The sequence below is a fragment of the Dreissena polymorpha genome, chromosome 6 (assembly GCF_020536995.1).
Source record: "Dreissena polymorpha isolate Duluth1 chromosome 6, UMN_Dpol_1.0, whole genome shotgun sequence".
Classification (NCBI taxonomy): Eukaryota; Metazoa; Mollusca; class Bivalvia; order Myida; family Dreissenidae; genus Dreissena; species Dreissena polymorpha.
The window spans coordinates 91,517,140-91,544,340 of record NC_068360.1 but is presented as its reverse complement, the minus strand read 5'-3'; the positions used below and the strand labels follow the sequence as shown (position 1 = coordinate 91,544,340).

The window sequence follows — 27,201 nt, the reverse complement described above, 5'->3', positions numbered from 1 at the left end:
GCAATGCGCTCTATCTTGTCCATGGGTGCAAAATGTTATCAACAATGCAAGGGTTAAGGAACACTGAAACTGCAAGAACTTATTAAAGTTTACCTGTCTTAACCACAAACTCATCCAAATGGTACCATTAAAGCAAAAAATAATTGTTTTTAATTGACTCAGTTTTTCTTTGGTCAGCTGTATCAGCGAAATTGGAAAATTGACCCAATATTGGTTAGGTCGCAGTGCACCAATATTTTGCCATCGGGTTATGTGTTGGAGCCTATTAAAGTCGATAACGATGTGGTATTCGATACAGAATACACTGATTCAAATTTAAACATAAACATGTCAGCGAGAAAAGTGTGTTGAAACATTGTCGTGTTTTTATAGGGTGCATGCAAAGGATAACATTCAAGTAAATTTAACATGTTTATGAAGTTTATTTATTATTTTCCTCAATTTGTCTCGTCTGTTTAGTTATGCGCACGAAATCTGTGCACAGATTTGCTCTTGTCTCTATGAACGAGTGAATATGGACTCCCAGAGCAGCCATAGCAAAAATTATCAAAGGCTCTGGGAGTCCGTTTATATGGACTAACCTGTAAGTATGACATTGACCTTGAACTGGCATGACAGTGTCATGCCTTCTGCACATTGTCTTACTTAAATATACACTTGTACAAAGTATCATTGAATCTTACAAAAAGGCTTTGGAGATATGACTTGTAGCAGGAAACAAAAGCTCAACAATTTAACCTTTAAATGGGATAAAAGATGAATAGCATTCCCACACCCCCTCCACCTCAAGCTTAACACCAATTTAATATGGTCATTTTGAATGCTTCAGAATTAAAACTAACACATCACTCTTATTATTTTCATAAATCCTCTTAGCATATCTATTATATGTGAGCAGTACAATTTACACTTGAACATTTGAAACCATGTTCAGAAACTATTTTTAATAATGCAAACATCTTTGTCTTAAATTTACATGTCTGTAGACTAGCAGTTAGCCATAAACTATATCAAACCAATTCATTTTCGCTATATCTTTTTGAAACCCTAAGGTTAACAGAGACTGTCTGTTTCCTAGAAAGAACCAAGAATACTTGGAGTGTTAACAGAGATCTTGCAAATGCCTCCCAAGTATATATAAAACCTGTGAAGTCAGAAGATGCTGATAAGGGACGACAATTTCAGCTATCACTGGATTTTTGCTAATTACTTCCTATATAAGAAAATACAAAAGCATAAAGTGTGCTTCTTGATTAGCCTGTGCAGACTGCACAGTCTAATCTGGGACAACACTTTAGGCAGAGGGCGTATTCAACCTTACCATTTGTTTTCTTCAGCTCCACCATAACCGCTATATGCAATGGCAGGCAGGTACTATTGTACGGATCAGAATTCAAAATCCTGAAACACAACATTAACATATAAAGCAATTTTACTTGAGGCAATGTTTTGCTGAAGTAAAATTCTTATTCCAAAAATACACGTGTTCCTAAGACATAGATGCCCGTACATTGAACTTTTGTTTTAAAACTCACTTTATATCAAAAGCCTATTTTGAGAAATTCAAGGGCAATAACTCCAAAGTGCATCTGGGATTTGGCTGGTTAATGTCATTGACCTCCATTGAAATCTTAGTAACTTTTTTTGAAAGTTTGGTGATGAGCAGATGAAAACTGAATACGAGAGCCGAATAATCAAAAAGCCATATTATTTGGAGAAATGCGAGGACCATAAGTATCTGGTGAGACTTGACTCTTGATTGAGCTTGACCCACATTTTTATGAAAGTTTGTTCACAATCAGATGAAAACTGGTTGAGTTTAAGAAAAGAAACCATGAAAGAGCCATATTATTTGGAGAAATGCGAGGACCATAAGTATCTGGTGAGACTTGACTCTTGATTGAGCTTGACCCACATTTTTATGAAAGTTTGTTGACAATCAGATGAAAACTGGTTGAGTTTAAGAACAGAAACCATGAAAGAGCCATATTATTTGGAGAAATGCGAGGACCATAAGTATCTGGTGAGACTTGACTCTTGATTGAGCTTGACCCACATTTATATGAAAGTTTGTTGACAATCAGATGAAAACTGGTTGAGTTTAAGAACAGAAACCATGAAAGAGCCATATTATTTGGAGAAATGCGAGGACCATAAGTATCTGGTGAGACTTGACTCTTGATTGAGCTTGACCCACATTTTTATGAAAGTTTGTTCACAATCAGATGAAAACTGGTTGAGTTTAAGAAAAGAAACCATGAAAGAGCCATATTATTTGGAGAAATGCGAGGACCATAAGTATCTGGTGAGACTTGACTCTTGATTGAGCTTGACCCACATTTTTATGAAAGTTTGTTGACAATCAGATGAAAACTGGTTGAGTTTAAGAACAGAAACCATGAAAGAGCCATATTATTTGGAGAAATGCGAGGACCATAAGTATCTGGTGAGACTTGACTCTTGATTGAGCTTGACCCACATTTTTATGAAAGTTTGTTGACAATCAGATGAAAACTGGTTGAGTTTAAGAAAAGAAACCATGAAAGAGCCATATTATTTGGAGAAATGCGAGGACCATAAGTATCTGGTGAGACTTGACTCTTGATTGAGCTTGACCCACATTTTTATGAAAGTTTGTTGACAATCAGATGAAAACTGGTTGAGTTTAAGAACAGAAACCATGAAAGAGCCATATTATTTGGAGAAATGCGAGGACCATAAGTATCTGGTGAGACTTGACTCTTGATTGAGCTTGACCCACATTTTTATGAAAGTTTGTTGACAATCAGATGAAAACTGGTTGAGTTTAAGAACAGAAACCATGAAAGAGCCATATTATTTGGAGAAATGCGAGGACCATAAGTATCTGGTGAGACTTGACTCTTGATTGAGCTTGACCCACATTTTTATGAAAGTTTGTTGACAATCAGATGAAAACTGGTTGAGTTTAAGAAAAGAAACCATGAAAGAGCCATATTATTTGGAGAAATGCGAGGACCATAAGTATCTGGTGAGACTTGACTCTTGATTGAGCTTGACCCACATTTTTATGAAAGTTTGTTGACAATCAGATGAAAACTGGTTGAGTTTAAGAACAGAAACCATGAAAGAGCCATATTATTTGGAGAAATGCGAGGACCATAAGTATCTGGTGAGACTTGACTCTTGATTGAGCTTGACCCACATTTTTATGAAAGTTTGTTGACAATCAGATGAAAACTGGTTGAGTTTAAGAACAGAAACCATGAAAGAGCCATATTATTTGGAGAAATGCGAGGACCATAAGTATCTGGTGAGACTTGACTCTTGATTGAGCTTGACCCACATTTTTATGAAAGTTTGTTGACAATCAGATGAAAACTGGTTGAGTTTAAGAACAGAAACCATGAAAGAGCCATATTATTTGGAGAAATGCGAGGACCATAAGTATCTGGTGAGACTTGACTCTTGATTGAGCTTGACCCACATTTTTATGAAAGTTTGTTGACAATCAGATGAAAACTGGTTGAGTTTAAGAAAAGAAACCATGAAAGAGCCATATTATTTGGAGAAATGCGAGGACCATAAGTATCTGGTGAGACTTGACTCTTGATTGAGCTTGACCCACATTTTTATGAAAGTTTGTTGACACAAATTTTCTTAAGTAAAATTCATTTTAATTATTAAATACTTACCTGTTATCTCTAGCTTACCCCTTTCCAAGGGAGTTATTTCATCCGGAAAATATTCAAGCGCTGGGAATCGTCCACCTCTATAAGAATCCAAATCAGGTTAAACATAGTACAATGCAACCTAACAGGAAATCAAGAACCACAACTCATCTTTCCTTTACGCAAACATAAAAAGGCGATGAGCGGGGTGGGAGGTGGGACTTACCGATAACAGGTAAGTATTTAATAATTAAAATGAATTTTACTTAAGAAAATTTGTTTTAATATCATAAATACGTTACCTGTTATCTCTAGCTGATTTTGCAGCTGCGGCGGGAAGGTTCGCATATTTTTTCCCATCACAGCAAAACCCATATAGAGGGTTTACAGCCAGAGATAGTAGAATCAAGTCCTCTTATAATCTTTGTTAGTACAGTATAGTACTTAATTCTCGGATGGCACCAGTGTACTTACGCCATAGAAGAAACTACCGTTTGAGCCACTACAAGAGGACCCAACTTATACAAATTGTCTTGTTGGCACTCAAGAGAAAGAAGATAAAAAGAGGAGAAGGTGGTCGGATTCCTCCAGAAAGCAGCTTGAAGCACTTCAGATAGTGGGGTCTGATTAATATAAGCCCACGAAGCCGAAAGAGCTCTTAATTCATGCGGTCTTATCTTAAACAGGGATAAATCCCTCGATGAAAGAGAAGAATAAGCTTTCCTTATAGTCGAGGCTATCCAACGAGAAATAGAAGCCGCAGACACATCGCCCCCCCCTTTTAATGGAATGAAAAGTCTCTTGCGAGAACCTCGAATAGACTTTACCTTTTTAAGGTAGAACTTCAAAGCCCTGACCGGGCAAAGGAGTCTATCATCATCTTCATGTCCACAAGTTCTAGATAGACTTGGAACTTTGAAGGGTTTGGAAGCCATAGAGGGGAGTTGATTTTTAGCAAGGAATCCTGACTGACACAACAATGTAACAGAACCATCAGAAGAGTCAAAACGAAGATGACTATCCTCGATAGAAAGAGCATGAATTTCACTTCTCCGTTTGGCTGAAGCCATAGTAAGAAGGAAAACGGTCTTCCATGTTAGGAATTGTAATGAAGCCTGATCAAGAGGTTCATAGGGAGCCTTAATAAGGGAACCAAGCACACAAGCTAAATCCCATTTAGGAGCAAGTGTACGAGATACAGGACGACTAAGTTCCATAGCTCGAACAAGTTCTGAAATAGCTGGATCAGCACAGACTTGTGAAGACTTAGTGAAAGCCAATGTATGCGAAATCATAGATCTGTATCCTTTGATGGAACTAAGAGAAAGTTTCTTATCATCAAAAAGATAAATGAGAAAATCCGCTATTCGTCTAGCAGAGGGATTGAGGGGATTAATTTTCCCTCGAAAACACCAATTGGAGAAGAGTTTCCAACGAGCATCATAGACTGCTCTGGTGGATTTTCTCCTTGCCGAAGCAACGAGGGTTGAAGCCCTGACAGAAAAACATTTCTTCTGCAAAGATTGCCTGATAACGGCCAGACGTGTAAGTGGAACATTTTTGGGTCCGCATGTAGTCTGCCGCTTTGAGACAGAAGATCTGACCTGTGAGGAAGATTCCTGGGATAATCGTACAGGAGACTGAGAAGATCGTTGAACCAAGATCTTCTGGGCCACCAAGGGGCAATCAGGAGTATCCTGCAAGAGCTCACCTTGATTTTCCCCAATATTTGGGGAATTAGAATGGGTGGGGGATAGGCGTAAGCGTCCAGTTGGTCCCATGCGAACGAAAGCGCGTCGATTGCCCACGCTGCTGGATCGTAAACTGGACTCACATACAGAGGAAGTCTGTGATTGTGTCTGGTTGCAAATAGATCGACCAGGGGATAACCGAACTTGAAAAAGATCTGGTTGGTCACTTCTTGATGAAGTGTCCACTCCGATGGAAGTAACTGGTGTTTGCGAGACAAACCATCCGCCAGGGCGTTGAGGCGACCTGGTATATATTTTGCCAGCAGATGAATGTTGAGTGTTTTGCAAAGAACACGTAATTTTCTGGTTTCCAGATACAGGGATTGAGAATGTGTTCCCCCCTGTGCCTGGATGTAAGCCACCACAGATGTGTTGTCTGTTGACACCATCACACAAGAGTCTCGAAGATGTGATTGGAAATGAGATACAGCTAGAAATACTGCTCGCATTTCTAGATTGTTGATATGAAGGTGAGATTCCTGATGAGACCACAACCCTGAAATTATCAGACTGAGAGGTTCCAGGTGAGCACCCCACCCTTCCTTGCTCGCATCCGTTATTAGATATAATGACGGTTGCGGGGGAAGAAGGGGTACTCCTGCCAACAGAGTCTCCTCGTCTAGCCACCACTGAAGATGAGACCTTAAGGAGGGAAGGATTGGAATCTGTGTTAATAGATTGCCTGGAGACCATTTCCAACAAGCTGAGAGATAGTGCTGAAGAGGACGTAGGAAGAGACGTCCCAACTGCACAAAGTCTGCTACTGAGCTCAGGATACCGTTGAGAGAGAGGAATTCTTGAGCTGTTATATGAGATTGGGACAAAACCCAGTTGACCTTCATCAGAAGGTCTGATATACGTTGAATAGACACTCTGACCCGATTGATGTGGGTCAAGAAATTCATTCCCACAAACGTAAAGTCCTGTGAAGGAATGAGGTCTGATTTGTCTGCATTGAGAAGGAGCCCTAACGAGAGGAGCTCCTTCCAAGAGAATTCTAGGTTGTACAGAAGCAATTGACGATCGAGCTGGTGTAAGAGCCAGTCGTCGAAATACTGAAGAAGAATAATCCCGTGAACTCTGAGGTGTGATCCGACTGCCGACATTAGTTTGGTAAAAACTCGTGGGGCTGTCGCCAACCCGAAAGGCATAGACCGGAACTGGTAGACTTGGCCTTGAAAGGCGAATCGCAAGTACTTTCGGTAGTTGGGATGTATAGGAACATGGAAGTAAGCATCTTCCAGATCCAAAGACACCCCCCAGTGCAGGGGTTTGATGGATTCCCGTATGAAAGAAGGAGTCTCCATTTTGAAAGTTGGTTTGAGGAGATACATGTTGAACACTTTTAAATCTATTACTGGTCTCCAGGAACCATTTTTCTTTTGAACAAGAAAAAGACGACTGTAAAATCCTGGAGAATAAGGATCTTGAACCCTTTCTACCGCCTGTTTTTCCAAGAGCCCGAGAATGGACTCTGGAATATGTGGATGCCGAGATACCAGCTCTATAGGGACGCGAGAAAGTGGAGGCCTTTTTTCGAATTGAAAAGTCAGGCCTTTTGTCACAAGAGAATGAACCCATGCGTCTGAAGTAATTTGAAGCCATCGATTTGAGAAGTGGAAAAGTCTGGCCCCGACTGGTATTTCCGGCATCGGAGGTTGTGGCGGTAGAAAGGGAAGGGACCTAGGGCTGATAAGCAGGAGGTGCGCCCCTGCCGGTAGAAGGTTTGAAATTCCTCTGTCCCGGCTTGGGTTTGCCCTTTTTCCCAGAATCTTTATTAGAAGACTTGTGTGACAAAGAAGGTCTGTTATAGGAAGACTGCCTATTAGGACCTGACCGTGGATTAAAAGAAGGCTTTTTAGAGAAAAGGTTATTTCTCTTAGCCGTCTTGAATGCTGGAACTGCTGGTGGCCTAGAAGCAGGATGCTTAAAGACCCCTTGGCGTTGTCCAGAGTTGTTTCTAGCTAAAGAAGCATGAAGTTGGTCATCCTTGTCAGCTGTGATTGCTTCTTGTATCCTTCCACCAAAAAGAAACCCTGATGTGAGAGGAGCTGTTCTGAGCGAGTTCATACCAGGTTCCAACAGAAAATCTTTAGGTAAAGAAGTAAGGATAAGATCTCTACGAATCCTTAGCATCTCGGACATTGAAGAAGCAGAAGTGTGAGATAAGGCCAGTGTGGTCCGTGAGAGATGAATTAACAAATCACGGAGTTCCTCCGGAACAGATTCCGACCAATCACACACCATTTGTAAAATTGTCGCTAGCATGAAGTCAATTTGGTTAGTCAAACCTAATGATCTACGTTCCCTCATTTCCCAAGTTTCCAACATTGAAAACGGAACAGAAACTGAATTGGAACCACTTGGCATTACAAGAGATAGCTTGCTTATGTCCGGATCTGGAACCGGAAGTTTTGAAAAATCCAACCCAGATGTTGCATGTGGTACAGGAGGTTTGTAACTTTTACTACCTTCCTGGTGTTTTGGATCAGCTAGTTCCTTAGGAATTTTCCATGTTTCTCCTCGTTTTGGAATAGTCTTATTAGCTGATTCCAATGATTGACGAACAGATAGAACAGTAGAACCAATGGGAAGTCGTGGGTCAGGACGAGCCGTCGACTTAATAACCCTGTTGGGATCAAATGTACGAAAAAGTTGTTCTGTCACAGAAATCGTCGCATTTGAAGACAGTTCAGCAGGTCTTGGACAGTAATCTTCACCAAGAGTACGAAACATCAGTTCATAGATCTGACCAATCGGAGCTAAATATTGATCCGTCTCAACATAAGATTCTGCATCTGAATCAGCCTCACTCTCTACAACACCAGCGGTTTGTATAGAATCAGCAGGAACAGAAGTGAGAATATCTTGTACCGGATTGTAATTGTCTGGTAACAGCGAATGATCATCCCCGACGTCAGTAAACTGATAATGTAAACCGGAAGAAGGTAAATTATCAGCATTGACCGGTACAAAATGTCCCGCCGAATTCTGTATCCATAGTGTATCAGGATTCGACAGGGTAGCTGTAGGGGGTACACGACTAGATACTGTAGATGATACCCGTGGTGTTGACACTGACGCCGTAGTAGTGAGATGAGCTCCTGAAGATGCAATACGTGTGGCAGTCAACGTTGGAACCGACACATTTGGCATGGAAACATGCGATTCCATAACGGAACACGATGGTGAACGACTATGGTAATTCCGATGCTGTCTACGTGAACGTTGCCGACGTCCTCGTTTCCTGCAATGTCGAGATCTGGATCGGCTGCGCTGTCGAGATGTGGATCGGCTGCGATGAGATCGAGATTTTTTGGAATACCGTCTCCGTGAGTGACGACGTGATCGCTTATGAGCGCCGCGACGATGATAACTGCTCGACGAAGAAGAGCGTGTCCGATGTCCACTCCTTGATGAAGACGATGTATTCGACGACGAATCGGATGTAGAAGAATACGCCGATGATGAAGACCGAGTTCTTCTTGACCGGCGATTGGTGTTATCGGTGGCAGGCCCAACTGATGACTGTTGACCGGTGACCGGACCGGACCGGACCGGTGACCGGACCGGACCGGTGATCAATGACCGGACCGGACCGGTGACCGGACCGGACCGGTGACCGGACCGGACCGGTGACCGGACCGGTGACCGGACCGGACCGGTGACCGGACCGGACCGGTGACCGGACCGGACCGGTGACCGGACCGGTGACCGGACCGGACCGGTGACATGACCGGACCGGACCGGACCGGTGACATGACCGGTGACCGGACCGGACCGGACCGGTGACCGGCCGGTCATATTATGACCGGTTACGTCACCGGACAAAGACCGTAGAATGGCGGCTGCCATGTGGTCTGACATTGATCCAGTCGTTCCATGATCAATGTCGCCGGTATGCATGGTGTGAGTAATAAGATCTGATGACGATCGACTGACAACAACACCATCTTGCCCGGTACTCGGTGACTGACAAAACCGCTGGTCATCCTTGACCAGTGGAGTCACCGGGTAATCAACGTCGGATGGAGGTTCGTTGCGTTTGCGGCTGATCGACGTCCTCCGGCGACCTGCTTTTGTCCATACGTCGTAAGCCCACAAATCGCAAACCGCACATTTGTTATTAAATGTGCAACCGGTACATGCCAAGCAAGTATCGTGGGAATCCCACCTTGCTTTGATATGACCACAAGAACCTCTATCCTGTAAGTTCATTCTGAAATAAAAGAAACAGAAAGAACCTACAAAAAAACAAATTAATGATTATAAATTCAAATAAAAAGTTAAACCACAAAATGTAAACACAAAGAACGCTGTCCAATTGACCTCAATTACTTATTGGGGAATAGGCACGAATTCCTCGTGGTTCACGTGCTCATGACGTCATGTACATGAGCGACGATACAAACAAAGAAACCCAGCAAAAGCAGAAATATGACAATAACTGCAACAAAAAGTATAGAAATATAAACCGAATGATACAAATAAAAGATAAATAAACTTTATCCTTTTAAACTCCGCCAAAAACACAGTGAAAAGAACACATAAGTCCTGAGCCTAAAATAGGCGTGCACATGGTTTTATCCGGAAAGGAAAGATGAGTTGTGGTTCTTGATTTCCTGTTAGGTTGCATTGTACTATGTTTAACCTGATTTGGATTCTTATAGAGGTGGACGATTCCCAGCGCTTGAATATTTTCCGGATGAAATAACTCCCTTGGAAAGGGGTAAGCTAGAGATAACAGGTAACGTATTTATGATATTAAAAATCAGATGAAAACTGGTTGAGTTTAAGAACAGAAACCATGAAAGAGCCATATTATTTGGAGAAATGCAAGGGCCATAAGTATCAGGTGAGACTCTCAATCGAGCTTGACCTACGTTTGAGTTTGTTGACAATCAGATGAAAACTGGTTAGTTTAACCCTTTCCCCCATAAGAAGCAAAGTGAAAATGGCTTTTGCAACCAGCATAAAACCAGAACAGCCTGAGGGTAACTCACAGTCTGTGCAGGTTTTATGCTGTTTGCTGCTCATCAGTATCTAAGGTTTGGAAATTAAGCCTTTAAAATTTGAATCTAGTAAGAAAGGTATTTATTTAAATTTAACTTTTTGAGGGACTACAAATGCTTAAAATATGTATCAAAGTGGTAAAGGGTTAAGTGCGGAAACCAAAAAGTGCAGATAGACTCAGGGATTCGTGGATGGACAGTGCTGAAACTACATGCCTCCCTTTTTAGTCATAAAAATGTAGTGAGTGAATAGTTTAATTATTAATGTGATATTGGCATCATGTTAACGTCATTTTATAAATAACTTTTTCATTCTAGATGCATGTTGTTCAATTACTTAATTTGCTCAAATTATTTTTCCCAATTTTTTAATTCCTAAAGTAAATTCTTAACACACTCATTTGAGACAGAGGCCATCCTTTACTACAGCCTATGAAAGTGGAGATCATTACAAATTATAAACCTGCGGTATTAAAATGAGCAAAGTCATAAATTGATTTAAAAGGAACAATTTATGCATATTTTGATGTTGAACATCAAAAAGTGAAGGAGTGTATTTTATTAATTATCCTCTATTAATAGTTTGTATCTATACTGCAGAACATTTGACATTTTGATATTTTTTAAATAAATATCTTATGTAAGCGTAACATCAATATTATTAGGTTCTTTGCAAAGATTTTTTTATAACTGCGCTGTTTATGGAAACATAAAACTCAAAGTGCTCCCTTCATGACGACATTCTGTTGCTATGAGGATGACTTATAATAGTTCAAACAACTTGTATTCTTTTATATCTTATATCAACTTTTAGTTCAAATATGTGTCAAGCTGTTGACCCTTACTTAATACAATCTTGAAAACACCTTTATTTTATATTTCAGTGTAATCTGTTAGCAAAAACCAACACCAATTTTTTTACGTGATTTTTATCAATCCAAAGTGCTAGTAATGACTAACTTACTTGGTGGTGATCTTGTAGCACTCTCTAAAGTTGCAGTTGTAGTAATGTCTCTCTGCCACGTTAACAATCACATCCAGGTTGTCACTGAGCACCTCTAGACAGTCAGGCAGCTTGGCTACATCAGGCTTATCGTACTGAAAGTAATTGAGCTGTACCCTGAAAACCAGACTTATATCATACGCATAAAGAGTTGTCCCAGATTAGCCTGTGCATCACGCATGGAGCTTTTTGTTTCAAGTTAGTCCCTTCTAAATGAAAATCCAGTTTAGGCAGAAGATTCATCCCTGATTAGCCTGTGCATAAGCCTGTGCAGACACATCTGGTATGAATCTTTACGCACATTGTTTTTTCACAGAGATCAATTTTAAATTAAACAGAGTTTTATAGATAATATTTCATGTTTTAAACCTGTTTACTTAAATAACTCATAGTTTCATATCCCAAGACATGAACAGACTTTACAAAAGAGAACTTAAATAACTCATAGTTTCATGTCCCAAGACATGAATAGACTTTTCAAAAGAGAAACACTCTTAAATCTGATTGTTTGTGAGTTACCTTTTTGAGTCTGTTTTCATACAAGCTCCTCACTAGTTCCACCTCGTCGGCTGGACACTGAGCGTTGAACGGCAGCGAATCAATCAATTCATGCTCTGTAACAGACGAAAACTTGCAGTCAGCAACAGGACCCATCTTCTTATAAAAGTAAACATTAAACCCTTTCCCACTCAGAAGCAAAGTAAAAATGGCTATGTGCAAACAGCATAAAACCAGAACAGCCTGCGGGTAACTCACAGTCTGTTCAGGTTTTATGCTGCTTGATGCTCATCAGTATTAAAGGTTTGGAGATGAAGCCTTAAAAACTTCAATTTAGTATGAAAAGGTCTTAAATTAAATATAACTTTCTAAGATACTACAAATGCGTGAAAATACATGTACGTATCTTAGTGGTAAAGGGTTAATTAAAGAGATCTTTTCACGGTTTGGTAAATTGACAAAATTGAAAAAGTTGTTTCAGATTCGCAAATTTTCGGTTTAGTTATGATATTTGTAAGAAAACAGTATTACTGAACATTTGCCATGGTCTAATATAGCCATTATATGCATCTTTTGACGATTTAAAAACCTAAAAATTATAAAGCGTTGCAACGCGAAACGATTGAAGAGTTCTGTTGTTGTCGTTTAAATTTTTGAAACTACGAAGATTGCTTATATAAGGTATAAAATACGCATCTTATGTATGCTTGGCGGAATAGCTCAGTTGGCTAATGCGTTTTTACTTCAGGATTCCGGGGGTCACTGGTTCGAGCCCTGCTGCGGGCTACTTTTTGTTCCTGTTTTAAAATTTTATTTTTGATTTTTAACTGGAGCTTTTAAAATTTAACGCTTGCATTTATCAATATAAAGCATTTAATGACAAACTTCAAAACATGCCAAAATCTGTGAAAAGGCCCCTTTAAGCGAAGTTCTTCTAAAATCAATTATTGTATGCCAATGTTCAATTATTTCAATTTCTGTTCGATGACCTCTAAGTGTTACCTTGCCCTTTCAGATGCCACCCCAGTTGTTGCAGTTGCCATATCCTCATGTTGAGGTATACGTTTGTTCAAGTTTATTGTAAATTCTATCATATAAATTATGGCTGAGACAGGCATTATCTGATGAATATCCGGACTGACAGTTGGACAAACTGCACACAGTGCCACTACTATATGCTTCCCATTTGTTGTAAAACAAACTGCTTCGTTTTCAAATATTGAATGCAATTTTATAAGCTATTTTAGAAATAATATTGTGAAGCAAATTATTAATGAGCTGCGCTTTAAGAAAATTGCTTTAATACATGTGTGTTCAGTGTCGTCCAAGATTAGCCTGTGCTCTTTACACAGGCTAATCAGGGACGATACATACCACTTTTATGATATTTTTCATAAAAATAAAGTCTCTTCTTAGCAAAAATCCAGTTTAGGCGGAAAGTGTTGTCCCCGATTAGCCTGTGCGGACTGCAGAGGCTAATCTGGCTGTACACTTTACTCACATGCATTATGCCATGTTTCCTAGAGCGAGGCTTGCATGCACTTCTAACAAATTAACTGGGACGATACTTTACGCACAATGTAACATGCATTAAACCATCTTTTCACAGAACAAAGCTCAAATTAGCGGCCTTTCGCTATTTTGGCATTAGAAACATGCTTAATCATGTATAATGCGCAGTTTTTAAACCCCCAAATTTCAATTAATAATAATGTTGTGCATTCTACATTGATTCAACACTATTCTGAGAGCTTATATGCGCAAAATTGATTGTGCTAATCTAGATATTGATAATATACTCCATGTTTGGCTTGGTATTGAAGAATGGGTTGCGGATTATACATGGTTGCATGTTATACATGATTGTGCATTATACATGGTTAAGTATGGTAATCTACCTTCCTGTGCGGTGAGCATGTGGTGGTTGACAAGAAGGTCAAACGCCTCGTAGCAGTACACGTCCTGTCTGAGAGCCTCCCGAAAACACTCCATGGCCAGCGTCCGGTTGTCCATAGCTTCATAGATCCGGCCCCGCAGCACATTGATTGAGCTCTCCATCTGTTAAAGCAGGGGTGCAAAAATCTGTTCAACTCTACTCACCATGCAGGACAAGCTGACAAAATCAGGTCGCCTTTACTAACTTTGTAGCTGCCCTAAGTTTAATACTTTACACAGTTTACCCTTCCAAGACATTATAGGTCTTCATATTGAGAGTGGACATCTTGAGCATTTTTGAAAGTGTTGTGAGAAAAAATAAAATGTGTCAAAAGAAAGCTTTGAAGCAAATTGATTGAGCTCTCTATCTGTAAAAGCAGGGGTGCAAAAATCTGTTTAACATCACTCACCTTGCAGGACTACTGACAAAATCAGGTCGCCTTTACTAACTTTCTAGTTGCATTTAGTTTAATAGTTTTTCAGTTTACCCTTCCAAGACAGGTACATGTACTTCTCCATATTTTTAATGAACATCTTTAGCATTTTTGACATCGTTGTGAGAAAAATAAAATGTGTCAAAAGAAAGCTTTGAAGCACATTGATTGAGCCCTCTATCTGTAAAAGCAGGGGTGCAAAAATCTGTTTAACATCACTCACCTTGCAGGACTACTAACTGACAAAATCAGGTCGCCTCTACTTACTTTGTAGTTGCATTTAGCCCAATATTTTTTCTGTTTACCCTTCCAAGACTTTGTAGCTGCCCTTACTTTAATATTTTTTCACAGTTTATCCTTCCCAGACATGTAGTTCGCCATACTATTAGTGAACATCTTGAGCTTGTTTGACATTTTGTTCGAAAAATAAAATGTGTCAAAAGAAAGAATTGAAGCATTGAGCTCTCCATCTGTTGGATATAAGTAAGGGTGTATAGTAAAAATACAATCAACAATCCACCGAATCCAACAAATTTCCTCTATATACTTTTCTGAGATAATGAATTTCGGCTCAAAATTTGCCCCAAAAAATCCACTGCTTACTGTCTCTATAAGCTTTATGCCTTCAATGCAATAAAGGTTAACAAAAAAATTGAAACCAAATGTTACAAAACTAATAGTGTATAAGTTAACCCTTTCTCCAATAAGAAGCAAAGTGAAAATGGCTTTTGCGGCCAGCATAAAACCAGATCAGCCTGAGTGTTACTCGCAGTCTGTTCAGGTTTATTGCTGATTGCTGCTAATCAGTAACTAAGGGTTTGAAATAAGCCTTTAAAACTTTAATATAGTAAGAAAGGTATTAAATTAAATGTAACTTTCTTAGGGACTACAAATGCGTCAAAATACGTATCTAAATGGTAAAGGGTTAAAAATATGTATCTAAGTGGTAAGGCTTAAAAATACGTATCTAAGTGGTAAAGGGTTAAAAATATGTATCTAAGTGGTAAAGGGTAAATGTTATCCTACACTTTTACTGGACAGTGGCAGCACATCAGGCTCTATGATGCTCTGGTTGGCAAACGACATGCGTCTGTTTATTGGCATAAGGGGGTTATCAGTGAAGTCTACGATCGACAACGCCTCCTGGTATTCATGGCACTCGAACTGAAATAAATTTGTCAAGGTTATAACACACATTATACATATTCATACATAAGATTGTGCTTGTATATATAGTTACATTTATAGACAAAAGCTAGAAGTTATGTTAAAGTATGATGAATGAGAATTGTACAACTTCAATAATAAATTAATATTTATCAATCATAAATGGGTAGTACTACAAGTAAAACAGTATTTCAGAAAACAGCTGAGACTATTTGGTGGTCCAACAAACAAAATGTTATTAAGAAAGGAACTCCTGTACTTACATGGCATTTTGCAGCTAGGTAACGACAACAGATATGATCCTGCAAAAAATAAGGTCAGCAGAATTATGGTAGTAAGTTCAAAATATCATTCTTTTACAATGGAAACAGTACCACCCTATTTCTGTTCAAAATCCTTACTACATATCCTAAGTTACATCTTTAAAAAAAATTCCATCATCATTACCTGAAAGTGTGTGTAGAAACTACAAAACAGTTTTTTTTTTCCATGGATTTATGACAGAAATCAAGATCCATTCTGATTCACACACAGGGATCATGGTTATGTATCTAAGGTGTCACACTGCCATCCGGGATTCTTGTACCACTTTGAGATGTGGTCCTAAACCCTTAATTTAGGGAACAAAATTGTCTGAATAGGGGATTGGAGAATACTGGTCTAAGATCAGTTTTAGGGATACATGTAGACTGCAAGATTATGAATAATGATCAACTAATTTAGTCTCCCTCTCCGAAAATGGGACTTTAAGCTTGTGCCTACCTAAAGTGTTGTCCCAGATAAGCCTATGCAGTTTGCACAGGCTAATCAGGAACAACAATTTGTGCTTTTATGGAATTTCTTGTTCAACATCTAGGCTTAAACTGTCATCCCCATTTCAGATTAGTCTGTGCGGACTGCTGGGGCTAATCAGGGACGACACTATAAACACATGCATTAATTTAAACCCTGTTTTTCGAAAGTGAGACTCAAACAAGAAAATCAGCTATGGCCAACCTTGTGAAGTTTCCTGTTGAGGATGCAGTGTGCTGCCCGGTGGTACTGGCCTGTGTGGTAGAGGGTCTGGGCATACCAGTACACGTCCTCCACATAACCTGCATTCACAATTATTAACAATCCAGTGGCTAAACAGTCAGGGCTCCCACTGGCTCAAAACTTTCATTAGCCAAATTTACCGTTTAATGTCTTAATTCTTATTATTTTTTGGACAATTTATGGGTGATAATGTAGAAAACCTTGTAGCCAAATGGAATTTTGTGTAGCCAAATTTCCTTGTTTGTAGCCATTGGCTAATTTGGCGAATGGCAGAGTAAGCCCTGACAGTCCCCATAACCCTTTACCACATATATATGTATTTTGACATATTTGTTGTCTCTTAGAAAGTTAAATTTAATTAAAGACCTTTCTTACTTAATTCAAGTTTTAAAGGCCTCAATTCCAACCCTTAGTTACTGATGAGCAGCAAACAGCATAAAACCTGAAATGACAGCAAGTTACTCACAGACTGTTCTGATTTTATGCTGTCTGCACATAGCCATTTTCACTTGGCTTCTGTAAGTGGGAGAGGGATAACGGTTTCAAATACTGTAGAGCCTTACTCTAAGAAAACTGGGCTTAAAGCATCAGCAGAAAGTGTTGTCCCAGATTAGCCTATGCAGTCTGCACAGGCTAATTTGTGAAAACACTTTCCGCCTTAAATAGACTTTTGCTAAAAAGGCCCAATGATTAAGGGACTTTCTCTAAAAGATAAAATACCATACAAGCAGAGTCGGTCGTCCCCAATAAGCCAGTACAAAGTGCACTCTGCACAGGCTAATGCCGGACGACACTTTAAGGACATGCATTAAACCCTAATTTTTCCAGAGCCAGACTCAAATTAATACTGGTTAGAATATCTAATTATCTCTTATCGTTAAACTTAGAGGTTTTGATTGTTTAACACTCATGTACCTACCACTAGGTCTGAATATCTAAACATATATTACTAGACTTTTTATAATTGTTTCAGACATTTAATACACAAAATGAATGGTTTTGCTGATACATTGATTAGTTAGAGCCCTCGAATGTATCACTTGCCTGGAGAAATAATCATGCATGTGACTAAGAAGGGAGGCAACTTACCATTTGACAGTGTAACCAATTTGTCTGCCCAGAACAGTGCTGAGTCATAGTGGTGCTAAAACAACAACAACATAAATTACAAGATTTAATCAATTCAAGATTCATGCTAAGCACTAGCTAAGCACTAATTGGGATTTTTGTTAAATTTAATGTGGCCTGTCATTACAAAATCAGTACACATCAGTGTTCGACACTAATGGGAGTCAAAGAATCCAAGACTCTTGGAAATGAGTCTCGGACTCCTTGTTTCTGTGTCAAGAAAGTCAGTCGGGATCCATCAAAGTCATTGTTGAATTTTGAACATATTACGCAGAATGTTATGAACATTTTGTGGCCCCTACAAGGCACTGAAGATATGAAGAGCTGTGAATCAGTTAAGTGTGAATAACCAAGTGTCATTATCAATTGATCATTTCAGTGGTTTATTGCAGTTTGTTATCCCCTAGCTTTTTGAAAAGCGTGGGAATATTGTGGTTATCTCCGCCGTCTGTCTGTTTGTCTGTCCGTCCTGGCCACTATCTCCTCCTACACTATTAGCACTAGAACCTTGAAACTTACACACATGGTAGCTATGAGCACATGTGCGACCCTGCACTATTTGGAATTTTGATCTGGCCCCTGGGTCAAAAGTTATGGGGGTTGGAGTGGGGCCGGGTCAGAGATTTTCACTCATTTCTTTAGGTTATTTTACATTAACTTCTTTATTTCTACACTGATTTACTTCAAATTGATACTGAACCTCTCTTATGACAATACGGTCAATCTCAACTATGCATGGCCCCATTACCAACCCTGGGGAGCTCCGCCCACATAGACCACACCCACCCAAAATTGCCTTTTAATATAATTTCTTCATTTCTACACCGATTGTCTTCAAATTGATACTGAACCTCTCTTATGACAATACGGTCAATCTCAACTATGCATGGCCCCATTACCAACCCTGGGGCGCCCTGCCCACATAGGCCACGCCCACCCAAAATTGCCTTTTACTATAATTTCTTCATTTCTACACCGATTTACTTCAAATTGATACTGAACCTCTCTTATGACAATACGGTAAATCTCAACTATGCATGGCCCCATTACCAACCCTGGGGCGCCCCGCCCACATAGGCCACGCCCACCCAAAATTGCCTTTTACTATAATTTCTTCATTTCTACACCGATTCACTTCAAATTGATACTGAACCTCTCTTATGACAAAACAGCTAATCTCAACTATGCATGGCCCCATTACCAACCCTGGGGCGCCCCGCCTACATAGACCACACCCATCCAAAATTGCCTTTTAATATAATTTCTATATTTCTACACCGATTGTCTTCAAATTGATACTGAACCTCTCTTATGACAATACGGTCAATCTCAACTATGCATGGCCCCATTACCAACCCTGGGGCGCCCTGGCCACATAGGCCACGCCCACCCAAAATTGCCTTTTACTATAATTTCTTCATTTCTACACCTATTTACTTCAAATTGATACTGAACCTCTCCTATGACAATACGGTAAACCTCTAATGACAATAAGGTCAATCTCAACTATGTATGGCCCCATTACCAACCCTGGGGTGCCCCACCCACATAGGCCACGCCCACCCAAAATTGCCTTTTACTATAACTTCTTCATTTCTACACCGATTCACTTTTTATTGATACTGAACTTCTCTTATGACCTTACGGTCAATCTCAACTATACATGGCCCCATTACCAACCCTGGGGCGCCCCTGGGTCAAACATGCGGCGTGGGGATACGCGTCGGCCTCTGCCGCGCCATTTCTAGTTTAAATTAATATACCCTTAATAACAAGAAACCATCTGAGACGGGTGATGCTCCCCAAAGTTTTTTTTTGTCACAATATTGCACTATATATTCAGATAAAAGGAAACGTCTTGAGGGGCATAACTTTGGACAAAATAAAACGATGGATGGTTTAGCAACTTAAAAATCTCAAAGGGCCATAACTCTCTAAATAAATCATCAAACCAGAACCCATAAATAACATGCACATCTCCTCAAGATAGTTAAGCTTCCCATAAAGCTTCATTGAAGTCCAGTCAGTAGTTGGGGAGAAATAGCCCGGACAAGAATTGCACTGTATGTACAGTTTATTGAGAATTTCTAAGGGCCATAACTCTGTGAAAAATCATCCGACCATAACCGGCTGATAATATGCACATCTCCTGTTGGTAGTGAAGCTTCCCATAAAGTTTCATTGAATTCCTGTGATAAGTTGCTGAGAAATAGCTCGGACAAGAATTGCACTAAATGTACAATGGAAAATTTCAAAGGGCCATAACTCTGTGAAAAATCATCCGACCATAACCCTCTGATAATATGCACATCTCATGGTGGTAGTAAAGCTTCCCATAAAGTTTCATTGAATTCCCGTAATAAGTTGCTGAGAAATAGCTCGGACAAGAATTGCACTACATGTATATGTACAATAGAAAATTTAAAAGGGCCATAACTCTGTGAAAAATCATCTGACCAGAACCAGCTGATCATAGGCACATCTCCTGTTGGTAGTGAAGCTTCCCATAAAGTTTCATTGAATTCATGTCATTAGTTGCTGAGAAATAGCCCGGACAAGAATTGCACTATACATGTATGTACAGTTAATGGAAAATTTCAAAGGGCCATAACTCTGTGAAATATCATCCGACCAGAACTGGCTGATAATATGCACATCTCCTCTTGGTAGTGAAGCTTCCCATAAAGTTTCATTGAATTCCTGTCATTAGTTGCTGAGAAATAGCCTGGACAAGAATTGCACTATATGTACAGTTAATGGAAAATTTCAAAGGGCCATAACTCTGTGAAAAATCATCCAACTAGAACCCGCTGATAATATGCACATCTCCTCTTGGTAGTGAAGCTTCCCATAAAGTTTAATTGAATTCTGGTCATTAGTTGCTTAGAAATAGCCTGGACAAAAATTGTGCACGGACGGACATACGGACACACAGACACACGTTAAGTTTTTTCCAGGCCATTTTAGCGTGGCACGACGCCATGCCCTTTTTTGTAGCACCACGCTGCCCCTTTATAAGCCATTTAGCGCTACGCTGCCCTTTCCAAAGGCCGCTTCCTGATCTTTCATGAGCTCCCGCGTTTTTCGGCCCTTATTGATAACATCTTCATTGCCCCTTGACCAATTTCTAAGCCGACTAGTATCAGATTATGGCCCCAAGGCAGCGAAGATTCGCTCGGTTGTGAATTAGTCATGCGTGAATAACCCCGTGTCAGTATCAATTGATAATGACAGAGGCCATGCTATGCCAAGCGCACTAATCGGTCTGTAATGTGTAATCCTCCACGATAAAATAGTCGACTGTTACTTCGGAGACTTTTGATGAAAAACTCGATGTTATTCTCTTGGCAATTGTGCATTTCATGCATAATTCAGTTATATCAAAAATTATTTTTACGCATAATTACATTTAAAGACACAAACAAATTAATTCTTTTTCGTTATCGTAGATAATGAATTATTGAAATAATTACTGAGACATATACTAATTAAACAAAACGCGAATCGCGTATTAGGCGGACGTATTATACGATTTTACGTTGCTATGCGCACCTGTGGCTTACATCATTTGACATTTTAACAACATGGCGGACTATACAGAATTAAATTGTGACTTGGCAAAAATGGCAAATGACGTCGTAAACGATCGAATTAACGATGGAGATTATACATTTAGAAGGAAATCAAGTAATGTCTGTGATAATCAACGATGCATAAAAATGTTTAAGAAACATGTAGCAACAACATATTTATTTGTAATCAACTCAGTGGATGTATGTCACGGAAACAAGTGTTTGCATATTGTTAGCGATCAATTTACTCGCAATGTTAAACATCTGACAAGATTATCGTTAGAAAATGGGATACGACAAACATGGTTTCATTAATATGTTAGTGAATCTGTGTATGATCAGATCCATATGCATATATTTATGCCCCCCTTCGAAGAAGAGGGGGTATATTGCTTTGCTCATGTCGGTCTGTCTGTCGGTCCGTCCACCAAGAACGCTTGGGCCTAGGATCATGAAACTTCATAGGTAGATTGATCATGACTCGCAGATGACCCCTATTGATTTTGAGGTCACTAGGTCAAAGGTCAAGGTCCAATGACCTGGAATAGTAAAATGGTTTCCGGATGATAACTCAAGAACGCATACGCCTAGGATCATGAAACTTCATAGGTAGATTGATCATGACTCGCAGATGACCCCTATTGATTTTGAGGTCACTAGGTCAAAGGTCAAGGTCACCGTGAGCCGAAATAGTAAAATGGTTTCCGGATGATAACTCAAGAATGCATACGCCTAGGATCATGAAACTTCATTGTTAGATAGATCATGACTCGAAGATGACCCCTATTGATTTTGAGGTCACTAGGTCAAAGGTCAAGGTCACGGTGACCCGAAATAGTAAAATGGTTTCCGGATGATAACTCAAGAACACATACACCTAGGATCATGAAACTTCATAGGTAGATTGATCATGACTCGCAGATGACCCCTATTGATTTTCAGGTCACTAGGTCAAAGGTCAAGGTCACAGTGACCCGAAATAGTAAAATGGTTTCCAGATGATAACTCAAGAACGCATACGCCTAGGATCATGAAACTCCATCGTTAGATAGATCATGACTCGCAGATGACCCCTATTGATTTTGAGGTCACTAGGTCAAAGGTCAAGGTAACCCAAAATAGTAAAATGGTTTTTGGATGATAACTCAAGAACGCATACGCCTAGGATCATGAAACTTCATAGGTAGATTGATCATGACTCGCAGATGACCCCTATTGATTTTGAGGTCATTAGGTCAAAGGTCAAGGTCACGGTGACCCAAAATAGTAAAATGGTTTTCGGATGATAACTCAAGAACACAGTACGCCTAGGATCATGAAACTTCATGGGTAAATTGATCATGACTCGCAGATGAGCCCTATTGATTTTGAGGTATTGAGATATTTATGCCCCCCTTCGAAGAAGAGGGGGTATATTGTTTTGCACGATCCGTTCGTCGGTCTGTCCACCAGATGGTTTCCGGATGATAACTCAAGAATGCTTAGGCCTAGGATCATGAAACTTCATAGGTACATTGATAATGACTGGCAAATGACCCCTATTGATTTTCACGTCACTAGGTCAAAGGTCAAGGTCACGGTGACCCAAAATAGTTAAATGGTTTCCGGATGATAACTCGAGAACGCTTACTCCTAGGATCATGAAACTTTATTATGTTTGTCGTGCTGTACAGTTTATTGAAACCGGATGGAACTTAAAGGTACATTGCAAGGTAAATAATTTAGCATAAATCAAAGTAAGTTAAATACATCAATTACAATTAAATGTGCTTGTTTATATTTTATGTTTTTTTCCACAACTGCCTCTGATGCGATTACATGTTTCTCTCTAATTCAGGTATTCACAGAACATTTTTGCCCTTTTTTGCCTAAACTGCCGCTAAAATGCACTTTTTGAAATAGTGCGCCATGCCCCTTTGCCCTCCTGGAAAAAACACTACACACGGACGGACAGACGAAGCGGCGACTATATGCTCCCCCCAAAATTTGGGGGAGCATAATAAAAGGCCTTATGATGTGATTCATTAACTATGACATTAAAAAACTTAAATCCCTGATAATGGTTCATAACCTAAAATGCATGCATAATAGACAATAGTATTTTAAAAACCGTACAACAAATTACTTGAAATAAATGAATATTAAAAATGAGTTGAATAATTTTGCAAGTTACATCAAATATTGAACAGCAGTCACTTTGAACATCTGAAACTTAACATGTAAGAGAATTAAACATTTCATTGATTAACATGTGTTATAACTTGAAAAAATACAGAAGATACACTGTAAATGTGTCTTGATTTCTGAACTCCCTGAAGTCTGTTAGGACTCCTCAATTTCAAAATTAGGGTGTCCAAAGGACAGATTAGTTAGTGTTGAACACTGGACATTATGGAAAAAACTATGTGATTCTACTGAAAAATGCCAAGATCTATCTTGCCAAGGATTCCAGAGATAACAAGCAAATTCGTTGAATTGATATCCCCCGCAAATTTAGCTTCTGGACACAAAAATGTTATATTTGACACAAAAAAAAGCATTTTTTCAAGATACAAAGGGCCATAACTCCGTTTATAACAGAGGGTGTACAATGCCATTTGGCGTGCATCATCCTCTTATCCATATATATACTCATACCAAGTTTCAATGAAATCTGCCAAAGCATTTCCAAGATTTGGCTACGGACACAATAAAAGCATTTTTTCAAGATACAAAGGGCCATTATAACTCTTTTATTAACAAATGGTGTACAATGCCATTTGGTTTGCATCATCCTCTTTTATATATATATATATATATATACTCATACCAAGTTTCAATGAAATCCACCCAAGCACTTCCAAGATATGGCTCCGGACACAAAAGTGCCGGACGGACGGACGGAAGGACGGACGAACAGACAACGCCAAAACAATATCCCTCCGCCTATGGCGGGGGATAATAATAAAGGTATAAATTAGCATGTTTTCATATTCGTAATACTGGATGTTTTCCATTGCAAAAACTTACACATTTTCATAAATCATTGAAGTGTTTGAAACTTTGATTTATATCATTATTCAGTGAGCACACCATGTCAAGTAAGTTTTTTTAATTTGTGCATAAGGGTTATATTTGTGTCAAATTGTGATCTGTTTGTGTATATTTATGCCGGAAAATGGTTAATGTTGCTCATTTTACCTATCAACGCACTCCCTGAATTCGAGGGGGCAGAGTTTACATAAAAAATGTTGTGACCAGTTGCAAGTTCCAGCAACACAGAGGATAATACATGTAACTGGGAGCTGGACTCTTGCAAGTAAAAAGATGAATACAATTAGGAAGTGGCTACAGGTACGGATCCGTACCTCTAGAATCTGGTTCCAGAGGTACGGATCCGTGCCTCTAGCCAAACCACTGGGATTTTGCTACAGGTACGGACCTCCCGTTTTCACATATTGTGTGCCCTTTTCCATAATTAAATTGTTCCACACTTATGTAAGATCAATAACATCAAAGTATTTACCTTAATTTAAAATCAAATGCAATTTATCCAATCGCGATAATTACCGAGGAACACCAGTTATGGTATATAGTATCCTCTATTACTGCTACTGTAGTGAAAGCGCTGTCGTCTCACGGATGGGAGCGTTAGGTTATAGCAGGGCTTGACACTAACTTGTTTTACCTACTGACCCAAAGGACCACCAGCTTTCAGAAATTACTGGTCCTCCAAGATTTAAAGTGGTCCGACAATTTCTCTATTATTTTACCTAAATTTCAACTTACTTTCCGGAATATCCACAATGTATTGTGCATTTATAAAAAGAAAACTATACTATCTACTAAACTATCTCAATATCCCTTTCATATTTTCGATGTATTTCAAACTGCTCTTCATTAGTTTACTGTTTTAGGATTTTAGGCGTAGGTTCAACCATCCCCGGAATGAAATTCCACATTGCGAAAACGTGTAATCTTGAAAATACGCACGTTTACTCTACCGCAATATCAAGACATTATTCGGCGCCCTCCAGTATAAATTCTTACGATAAACAAAGTATATTCTGATGGTATTAAGATCGATAAAATGCTGATTATTGCTGCTTTTTCAAAAGAATAAATACCATTTTGTTCATTTCTCGATCCGAACGATTATAATTTTATGTTAAAATGTGTCGATCACAGCGAAGTCCGGAGAAATCGATTTTTTGATGCGACAACAGGTTTTTGTCATCCGGGCATCTAGAAAAGTTGAAATTTCCAATATGTTGCTATTTTTATCCCGGTCTCGAGTCGGCCCATAAAATAATGATGAAATTATCGGTTTATTATAAACATATAAAGTTGTTTTATTGATAAAAACGGCTTCCCACCAGTATTTCACAATAAGCTGGCCAGGATTTTTAACTGGTCTGACGCATCAACCAAATTTCTAGTTTCACTGGTCCTCCCTATTTTTTACTGACCCCGGGTCAACGGACCACCGTTAGTGTCGAGCCCTGTATATAGTCTGACATAGTGACCATATAAGGTGCAACATAATAATTATAAACTAGGCCCACACCCATTTTCTCTGCGGTGATTTCCCTTCGAAATATTCTCAGCACGTGAAACAAACACACGCGAAGTGAAGCCCCGGGAAATTCTCTGGAAAAAACTTCACACTCGTGAAGTCTTTGTCAGACATGACCGTTTTTACATTCTCCCATGCAGGATTTTGGTCCTTAAACAATTGGACCATTTTTGTGATCATAACCTCGGTCTCATCCGCTACTTACCACAGAGAAAGAATTTCACTTTGCCCATTTCCATTGTCAACAAGCATAAATATACAGGGGCATGCGGAGATCATTAACCTTATATCTAGCATCAATACATACAAATTCGGGATATGCTTCGAATGTTTTTCTCATCCTTGCGTCCTGATAAAATCCTTTGTGTGTATGTTTGAGCATCAAATTACTCGTATTTACCTAAATAAACATTAAACAACCATCGAAAGATTATTAAATTCAATGTCGTAAATATTCAACCGGTGCCCGCCATTTTTGTTGATAATCTCTCTGTGTACCATAGTGGGTGGGGTAAACATGATGAAAAACGCCGGAATAAGGAGAAGAACATTTAAATATAGGGGTTTATTGTATGAAACTTCATTTGTAAGGTAAGATAAGATGATTAAACTTTAAACTCGAAACCATGTTGTTTGCATTCTTCAAATATTCGGTTCGGGAGGTGGCGAATAACGAATACGATTCGTCCACAGCAGTATTTGAGTAATTCCAATGTATCCTTACAGTCCTACTTATTAAACTCACAGTTTCGTCTATTTTTATAACAATTTTATTTAAAAACAACACTTTAAACTCCCTTTTAAATCTTCCAATCGATTTGAATTAATAAGACACATCAACCCGTTTTGCAATAAATTTATTGCAAAATAGGTTTATTGCAAAATGGGTTGTTGTAAAAAAATCAAATTGCAATAAGACACTCCAACCTGTTTTGCAATAAATTTATTGCAAAACGGGTTTATTGCAAAACGGGTTGTTACAAAGCACAATTTACATTTTTAAGTTCACATCATGCATTAATTTTTTTTATGTTATAAACTTATTTAATACATAAACAGATAATAAATATTTATGTTGTTTTGATTTATTATACAGCTGCTCTGATATTATTTCAGAATATAAAATGGGCTGTTTTACATTGACTTAGTTATTTACTTCTCTCATGCATCAGAGAGTATTAGCGCTTAGCGCTCACTGAACTAGAAAAATGGTAGAAATAATATTTGTAAATTAAGGAATATGATATTAAGACAGATAATGGAAGGACAGATAGAGCTATCAATTAATAAGAATTTAATAATTTGTCACACGACAATTTATAAAGGTCCCGTTACACACACAATATAAAATGGATAAAACGGAAAATCCAATTGCGCACGCAAATATAGAAAAATAACTCTGGGAGTTAAATACTGTATGCTGGTATGTACTCATATTGCACTCAATTTGTATTTAAAGGT

General features: G+C 38.9%; 1 protein-coding gene across 1 annotated transcript in view; it reads right to left on the bottom strand.

Moving 5' to 3' along the window:
* Positions 1-27,201, bottom strand: part of LOC127834032 (cell division cycle protein 16 homolog) — a 53,829-nt gene that overhangs the window by 23,137 nt on the left and 3,491 nt on the right. Inside the window, exons 2-9 of the mRNA XM_052359590.1 lie at positions 17,575-17,629; positions 16,447-16,544; positions 15,714-15,752; positions 15,310-15,447; positions 13,813-13,972; positions 11,936-12,030; positions 11,378-11,511; positions 1,322-1,401 (exon numbers count right to left, since the gene is read on the bottom strand). Of these exons, the coding sequence (XP_052215550.1) occupies positions 1,322-1,401; positions 11,378-11,511; positions 11,936-12,030; positions 13,813-13,972; positions 15,310-15,447; positions 15,714-15,752; positions 16,447-16,544; positions 17,575-17,629 (799 nt within the window). The remainder of the gene's footprint in view (positions 1-1,321; positions 1,402-11,377; positions 11,512-11,935; positions 12,031-13,812; positions 13,973-15,309; positions 15,448-15,713; positions 15,753-16,446; positions 16,545-17,574; positions 17,630-27,201) is intronic.